Source organism: Brachyhypopomus gauderio, chromosome 9 (genome assembly GCF_052324685.1).
Source record: "Brachyhypopomus gauderio isolate BG-103 chromosome 9, BGAUD_0.2, whole genome shotgun sequence".
Taxonomy (NCBI): domain Eukaryota; kingdom Metazoa; phylum Chordata; class Actinopteri; order Gymnotiformes; family Hypopomidae; genus Brachyhypopomus; species Brachyhypopomus gauderio.
Window position 1 is genome coordinate 21622931 of NC_135219.1, and position 8983 is coordinate 21631913.

At 44.1% G+C, this 8983-nt stretch overlaps 1 protein-coding gene across 1 annotated transcript; it reads left to right on the forward strand.

Moving 5' to 3' along the window:
• Positions 1–1107: 1107 nt before the first annotated feature.
• On the forward strand, positions 1108–6721 carry LOC143523450 (protein kinase C delta type-like). The gene is made up of 13 exons (XM_077017914.1): positions 1108–1374; positions 2208–2303; positions 2482–2577; positions 2761–2856; positions 3822–3917; positions 4491–4621; positions 4827–5009; positions 5247–5338; positions 5467–5529; positions 5638–5776; positions 5889–6077; positions 6240–6368; positions 6537–6721. Exons 1-13 carry the CDS (start codon positions 1197–1199, stop codon positions 6693–6695), a joined length of 1647 nt encoding a protein of 548 aa, XP_076874029.1. The 5' UTR covers positions 1108–1196; the 3' UTR covers positions 6696–6721.
• Positions 6722–8983: the final 2262 nt, after the last annotated feature.

Here is an 8983-nt window from a genome sequence, read left to right on the forward strand (position 1 = left end):
AAGGTGTGTATTGTGTGTATGACAACACCTACTTAGGTATGCATGTGTCAGTGTGGTGTGGTGTGAGTGTGAGAGATGCATGTATTCTTGTGTGTGTGTGTGTATGAAAGAGGTGTGTGTAGAGTGTGCATGAGAGAGATGTGTGTGTGTGATGTTTGTGAGAGAGATGTATGTGTGTGGAGTGTGTGTCTGTGGTATATATGTGCATGTCTGCTTGGTGTATATGTGTGTTTGTGTGTGGAGTAGGTATGAGAGATGTATGTGTGTGTCTGTGTGGTGTATATGTGGAGTGGGTATGAGGGAGATGTGTGTGTCTGTGTGGTGTATATGTGTGTGACTGTGGAGTGGGTATTAGAGAGATGTGTGTGTCTGTGTGGTGTATATGTGTGTGACTGTGGAGTGGGTATGAGGGAGATGTGTGTGTCTGTGTGGTGTATATGTGTGTGACTGTGGAGTGGGTATGAGAGAGATGTGTGTGTCTGTGTGGTGTATATGTGTGTGACTGTGGAGTGGGTATGAGAGAGATGTGTGGTGTATGTGTGTGTAACTGTGGAGTGGGTATGAGAGAGATGTATGTATGTGCGCGTGCGTGTGACATTCAAAAATAACTGTCACTCTATCTGTTTCTCTGAGTGGAGAAGCCTTGTTTAATGTGATTTGCACCCTCTGAACAAACGGTTGTAATTCGAGACATATTTAACGTATCGCTTAACCGAAGAGATTGTATGAGAGAAGACCCCTTGCTGATGATTTTGGTGTAATTGTGTGTGATTTGACCCAATACTGTCTGAATTATCACAAGTTAAACACAGAGGCAAATTGTGAAAAAGCCTATTCTGATTTTGAGAAATTAACATGGGAGCTAATGGAGCAGTTTTTTGTGCCTAGGGCCAAACAAATGCTCATAACTTTAAAAGTAATTGATCAAATGAGTAGATATCTGGGCGTGCCAGAAAGGACAAGTTCCTCTCCCATTTAAAATTTAAATGGAGCTTTTAGGTGAAGGTTTAAGGATTTTACAGCAGTTTATCCAGGAGATTTTTGATCATTTTTCATGACAGCACACAATTTTCAAGCCCTATAATATTCACATAATTCCATATGACGTCATAATACCTGCTCTGTCGTCATAACAACGTCATAACAAATGAGGGTCATTGCATGTACAGTATAATTCCATATCAGTCTGTATAAAGATGTCGAAGTGGAAGGATATTAAAATGTGGTATTGCTGGTGCTGCGGAGGCATCCAAGATGATTCTGATGATGCAGACACAGAGTCCAGAAGAGTTAAAAAGAAAGAAAGAATTAAAAAGAAAAAAAGAAAAAACAACATAGAACCAAAACAGGAGACAGACAACACCCATGGCCTGAGTGAGTAAATGAGTACAATGGCGACAACTTATTTGGGGGCATATATTGGGGCTTAATTAAGGTTTTGTTCTTTTAACACAGCTGAATTTGGTGTTTATTGGTTAAACCAATAAGTGAAAAATAGTAAAAGAAACTGGCAATTTGACCGGAGGGTCGTGGGTTCGATTCCCAGACAGGCCATGACTAGGTGCTCTTGAGCAAGGCACCTAACCCCAATTGCTCCCCGGGCGCCGGGCTAGGGCTACCCACCGCTCCGGGCACGTGTGATCCACAGCCCCCTAGTAATCACTAGTGTGTGTTCTGACTGCACAGATGGGTTAAAAGCGGAGGACAAATTTCGATTGGGGTGTAAAAATCAAAATTGACAAAATATGGCACATTTCATTTCAGTGGTGTTGCTATGGCAACATACCAACAAACCCAGGTCCTCAAATAGTGGTAGTCTCAATATAAATCCAATAATAATTATTAAATTACATTTGTGTCTTTCTGCTTGGCTTTGTATATTTATTGATTAGAAAAAGTCTTTGAATGGATTTTTTATGGGTTGTGTATAGTTATTTTGGCTTTAGTGGTGTTAAATTGTCAATATGTTCAATACCGAGTAACAGAAAATACACAGATCAAATGAAAAACACTCATCTGTTATTACCATGCAACATTTACCATGCTTATAGACATGCTTATATTAACACAGTTCAGCTGAAAAACGTTCACCTGTTATTACAATGTAATATGTAATTAGGACTTGAATAAATTTAAAAAATCTTTTGTCTTTTGTTACTTTCATGTAATATTTAATTATGGCTTCTTTTAAAAAATCAATTTTGCAGTAGCAACTTTGAATAAAAGTGTTCTTGATGAGGCCTGTGAGGAGCACCTCCACTGTCTCCTTGATGAGATTGAGGATTCTTGTAGCCGACCTCTAGGTGAGCAAGACATTTTCATAAAAACCCCTTTCTGATAACTCATTTGCTAATTTGATGACATCAAGCTGTTCAATAGCTTTTAATATCAATGCAAGACATGCTTATATTAACACAGTTCAGCTGAAAAACGTTCACCTGTTATTACAATGTAATATGTTGAAAAAATCTTTTGTCACAGAAACACCTGTGAATAAAAGTGCTCTGGACGATGCCTGTCAGGAGCTTCCCCATGTTCTCCCGGACGAGACTGAGGACACTGACAACCCGTCTCTAGGTGACCAAGACACATTCATACTGAATCTCAAGCTGATAACATGTTGTAATTTGCTGATATCAACATGTTCAATAGCTATTCATATCAGACAAGCGCACATTAACACAATTCAGATGAAAAATATTCACCTGTTACTTTCATGTAATATTTAATTATGGCTTCTTGAAAAAATCTTTTTTGCAGAGGAACCTTTGAATAACAGTGTTCTGGTTGAGGCCTGTGAGGAGCACCTCCACGTTCCCCATGATGAGATTGAGGACTCTTGTAGCCAACCTCCAGGTGAGCAAGACATTTTCATTAAAAAATCCTTTCTGATAACCAGTGATGCCGGTAACGCGTTACTTAGTAACGCGTTACTGTAGTCGGACTACTTTTTTCAGTAACGAGTAGTCTAACGCAACTACTATTTAAAAACTAGTAGTCAGATTAAAGTTACTTATCTAAAACATCGTGCGTTACTATTTCTGCATTTCGGGGGAACGTAGGTTATATTTATTCATTCTTATTTTTTGGCTACGGCGAACGTAAATTGTTACCGGGCGGGGTGTAAAATTGACTAAATTCAGTATTATATCGCGATCGATCGATCGCCGGTGGTTGGCGCCAGATCGAACTAGTAACTCATTGAATCATAGATGTGGATCAGAGGTAAATAAACTGGATTTTTTTTTCGGCGTGAGATATCGGAAGTGTGGCGTAAGCGTGTGAAGACAGTCAAATGCGTGTGTCTCAATGCGTGACAGTTGGCAACCCTGTAAGTGGGCGGAGTTGAACAGAAAGACTGTCTTATTTATTTATTTAAAAAACATGTAAGCCTATTTCAAGAAAAAGTTTACAAATGCCAGTGTCATTTTTGATGTTCCGGTTAAAATACATGTCAATAAAGTGAGTATTGGCAGAACTGGTAGTCATTTTCATGTTATAGGGGCGGGGGATCAGCCTCTGCTGAAAGTAACTAAAAGTAATCTAACTTAGTTACTTTTAAAAGCAAGTAGTCAGTAACTTAACTGAGTTACTTTTTAAAGAAGTAGTCAGTAGTCAGTAGTCGGATTACTGTTTCAAAGTAACTATGGCAACACTGCTGATAACTCATTTGCTAATTTGATGACATCAAGCTGTTCAATAGCTTTTAATATCAATACAAGACATGCTTATATTACCACAGTTCAGCTGTTCAACTGTTCAAACTGTTATTATCGTATAATACTTAATTAATGTATGTTGAAAAAAACTTGTTTTTCCAGAAGCACTTGTGAATAAAAGTGCTCTGGGTGAGGCCTGTCAGGAGCTCCCCCATGTTGTCCCGGACAAGACTGAGGAGACTGACAACCCATCTCTAGGTGACCAAGAGACAATCATACAGAATCTCAAGCTGCTAATATATTTCATAATTTGCTGATATCAACATGTTCAATAGTTATTTTCATATAACTCAACTCAACTTTATTTATAGAGCACTTTAAGGACAGCAGCCAAAACTAAGTGCTGTATAAGAATAGAACATTAGACATAAAACAAATAACAAAAAATGGATAAAACAATATTAACTAAAGCGGTAAAAGGAATCAATAGAACAAATCAAAGAATTAAACTAAAACAGTAAAAACTAAAAATATACAGTCTCATGCTGTGTTAAAAGCCAATGTTTAAAATTCGGCAGTGAAGGGGCTTGTCTAACATGCAGTGGTAGGTTGTTCCATAATCTAGGAGCAGCGATGGAGAAAGCTCTATCCCCTCTGAGCTTACGCTTTGACCACGGCCCCTCCGGGGCAGCTGATCAGCTGACCTGAGGCGCCGAGCGGTGGTGTGGGGATGGAGCAGCTCGGCGTAATATAAGCTTACATTAACACAATTAAGATGATAAACATTCATTAATATTGATTGTGATGAATATAAATGACATATCTTTGTAGACGCGTCTCCATATGGTCAACTGTGTGAGGCTTCGAGTTCTCGCCCCCCGTCCCAGATCAGCCACCAGACACGCATCACTCTCGAGCAATTCACCTTCCGCTATCTACTGGGCAAGGGAGGCTATGGCAAGGTAGAGTCTTCCCCTTCACGCGGCTCCCGCGTCCTCCACACACACACTGACTCTGTGTCTCTCTTCACTTCCCCTGACTATTCACTTATCATTTTTACATGTCTGTCCTTTTGCCCTTCTATTGTTAAATACTAACTCCCCAGTGTGTGTGTTTTTCTTTCACTCTGGTCTGTTTGTCTGTTTCTCTCTCTTGGTCCCTGCTCAGGTTTTTCTTGCTGAACTTAAGGGCAGTGAGGCTTGCTTTGCTGTGAAAGCCATGAAGAAAATTAAGCGAAACAAGGTGCTGAAGGATCGTGATGTAGAGTTCATCATGGTGGAGAAGCGGGTGCTAGCTCTGGCCTGGGAAAATCCCTTCCTTACACACCTTTACGCCACCTTTCAGACCAAGGTAGCAAAGAACAAATGAAAGGATATATTATACAGTTCCTCCACCTCTCAGTCAACAGTAATGGGATGTCCAACAGGACTCTTTTGTACAGGCAGTAATTAACCACACCAGGCATTGTCACAACTTTTTTACTGTAACTTATACTTCATGGAATCACTGTGGTATTTAAATGGTTGTTGAGTCAGTAATTCGGCTTGTACTCATACCAAAGTGTTTATGGCATTATCTGCGTGTTAGGAGCACTTGTTCTTTGTGATGGAGTATGTGAGCGGAGGTAACCTGATGTTCAACATGAAGATGAGTGGATGCTTTGACCTCGACAGAGCCACGTGAGGCAACACACACACACACACACACACATACAATGATGTTTTTTGTATGCCTTATATAAATATAAACTTAGGTGTGTGTAATTATAGTCTGGTCTGAAGGCTCCTGGTTTGTTTCTTCCTTCCAGATTCTATGCAGCCGAAATTGTGTGTGGACTGCAGTTCCTTCATGGAAAAGGCATCATCCACAGGTTACACACACAAACAAAGCTAAATGGACATTCTGTACTTTCAACTTTACTGTTCTTGTCTACTAAACCACATTTATGCCACATTTTTGTATTTCTCTCCTGCATTAGGGATCTCAAGTTGAGAAATGTGATGCTAGATGGAGAAGGTCATGTAAAGATAGCTGATTTTGGCTTGTGTAAAGAGAATGTTTTTGGACGCAAGCTTGCCAAATCCATCTGTGGGACACTATACTACATGGCCCCTGAGGTATGAGATGGCATCAAATGAATTTGACATTGAATGTTCTCACCTGTAGCAATGTCAATGTAATTCAGTATGCCCTGAATGTGAATGTGTGTGTGTGTGTGTGTGTGTGTAGATGCTTCAGGGTAGGCGGTATTCATTTTCAGTGGACTGGTGGTCCTTTGGTGTGCTCGTATATGCCATGCTGATTGGTAAGCCTCCATTCCATGGTGATGATGATGAAAAGATTGTTGAGTCCATCCTTATGGACACACCTCACTTCCCTCAAGAGATCACCGTGGATACCAGAAACATGCTAGAGCGAGTAAGCATGCGCAAAACCACACCTGATGACACATTAATAATAGTAATAATAATAATAAAAATAATACTTCACAACCAAGACATGAACAGAGTTCTGCTATTTTACAGAGATATTTCTATTATGAATAATATTCTTGCTTTTGGTTTTCTTCCATGAACAAAGCTGTTTCAGCGAGACCCTTATAATAGACTGGGTGTTATTGGTAATATCAGAGGTCAGCCATTCTTCAAGAACATTAACTGGTCTGCTCTGGAGAGGAGAGAAATCGATCCCCCTTACAAGCCAAAATTGGTATGAGCTTTCTTTCCATCTCTTTCCATTCCTTACAGTCCTCTCTCAATCATGTTTTCTTTTTTACTTTTCATACTGTATGCTCATATATCAAATTGCAAAAATACAGATACTGAAACGCAGCCTCTGTTCATCATGTGATTTGCTTCCATTCTCCTCCAACCACAGACATCACCTAAGGACTGTAGCAACTTTGACATAAAGTTTTTATGTCAGCGGCCCCTCCTGTCCCAGTGTGAGGAAGATTTGGTTGACTCCATGGACCAGAGTGCCTTTGCTGGCTTTTCATTCATCAACCAGCACATGGAGCCTCTCCTGTGGAAGTGATTGACAACCTGCTCCACATCTTAACATGGCAGAAAAAGATGAAATACAAATGTGTGATTAAACTATACACCCAGTGTTTTTATGTGTCACTGACTCTCCCTTCTCAAAATAAAACCTGTATTTTGGGCATGGATTTTAGACTACAACCAAGATCAGGGGTGATTCACAGAGGTGTCAACTGGCCATAATTGCTCCTCCTGTGACGGGCAGGGTGAGCAACTCAAAAAGGAAGCGATCACGCCAAGTCTCAGGGAAAGAGGATGGTTTAATAGAAAGTGTGCAAACCAAAAACCTGTGCATTGTTCCAAATGAAGAAAATAATAACCAGCAGTCAACTGGTACAAAGACAAGACATATATAGGAGAACAAACGACCCTCAGGTGAGACGGATCACGGGTCCCGCCCACCTGAGGGACGAACATTACGTGACCAAAAACAGGACCGCTGCCGCTGTAACCGGGGGCGACCGGTAGGGGGCCCCCCCACAACGTGACAGACCCCCCCACCAAAGCCGCACTCCCCTCCGGATGTGCGGCTTACAGCGGCAGCACACAAAACACAACAAAGGGGCGGGAGGGCGGGGACAAGACAGGGACCTGTTCCCTGCCGTCCTGAGCTGAAACACAAAACACACAAGCTCCTCGTCACAGGACGCAGACCAGGCAGGGACCCATTCCCTGCAGTCCTGGAGCTGAAACATAAAACACATAGGTTACCTCGCCTCCTGGGCGGGACCCTGGACCGACTGGGCCGTCAACAAGACGATAACCACGCCCCGGTCGGTCACAGGGCCCTCGCGCCCTAACCGGCCTTAGGCCGCTTAAGCCCCACCGCTGAGTGCGGACCGGGAGCACATGGCCCAACGAACGTCACAGGTGTGGATGTGTGCAGGCCGCCACACTGGGGTGCGGCCACGGCTTCTACCAACCACCTCCCGAACCTACCTCCTCGCTCGGAGCTGACCCCTGCCCTTTTCGCTAGGGGTCACCCCAGACTCCTGGGGAGTGAACCCCTCCTGGGGCCCCTCATCTCAAGGTGGACTCCTCCACCCAACCCAGGAGCGCCAGAGACCAGGGCCCTGGCAATCCGCATCAGGGACACGCTGGTCACCCCGAGCTCGAAGGAGAGGGTCTCCTCCTGGAGACCCCACTAGGTCCGGGAGTGCCGCAGTCCACCACCAGGAGCGACCTGCAACACATCACACACACACGCACACAGACGACACACAACATATAACACGCACTGCCCTGACCTTTGCACCCCCTTATACCCAGGGGGGAGGGGACCCCTTCTTGGCATGAGGAGACACCCTGTCCATACACCCCAGGCATCCTCAGCCTACAAAGGGGTACAGGGGCTCCTCCCTGCTCAGGGGTCCCTCCCAAAGGCCAGTTCTCCCAATGGAGCAGTGCCTTCTGAGCCACATGTCGTGGCTCAGGAACCCCATAGCTCCCCCCCAAAAACATATTTAGGGGGGGCCCCTCTGGGGAATAACAAAACAAAAAACACAAACACAACATATAACATATACGCACCTGAGATGCCCTGGCACGTGACCTCTAATGGGCCCCTCCCCACACACAGTGAAGAGGGGTGCAAGAGAGGAATTACATAAAACAAAGCACGCTACACTCCAGGACAAAACGAACGGACAGGACCCACCGATGCGCGCGCTCTGTGGAGCGCGACGCGCCCACTCCCACTCCACTCTCTCTCTCTCTCACCGTTTTCACCACGGGATCCGTAGATATTTGGAGAGAGAGAGCTATGCGCGAGCGGCTTGCGCGTCACGCCCACAGCGACGCGTCTCTCTGGCTCGCAGTCGCTCACCCCCGTCACCGTGGGATATCGGGTGAGCGAGGCGAAAGGAGCAGAGAGACGCGTCTCACGCGTTCTAGCGCGCAGCACGCATCGGTGGACCCGTCTACATACACACACAAACACCACCAGCGAAACACACACACACTCACTCACGTCCGCATCGTTATTAAAACAAAACACAACGTACATACACACACACACATACATACAGACGATAACGAACAACGGACGTGCGCAATGTGAGGCACCGGTAGTTTCGCTGGGCGAGAGCGGAGTCTACTGGTCCCCAGCTCTAGTCACCGCCGTGTTACTTTACGGGTTTTAACACAAACAACATTTACACACGGCGGGACGAGTGGGGACAGACTCAACACACTCTCGGACAAAACACGACAAACACACAGCACGTAGACAAACACTTACCACGAGACATGACCACGAACGAAGGAGAAAGTAAGAGAGACTGG

Coding starts and splice junctions, on each gene's coding strand:
- LOC143523450 (XM_077017914.1), top strand. CDS start 1,197: ATGTCGAAGTGGAAGGATATTAAAATGTGGTATTGCTGGTGCTGCGGA. Junction 2,857..3,821: donor CTCTTGTAGCCAACCTCCAG/GTGAGCAAGACA, acceptor TTGTTTTTCCAG/AAGCACTTGTGAATAAAAGT. Junction 3,918..4,490: donor GACTGACAACCCATCTCTAG/GTGACCAAGAGA, acceptor ATATCTTTGTAG/ACGCGTCTCCATATGGTCAA.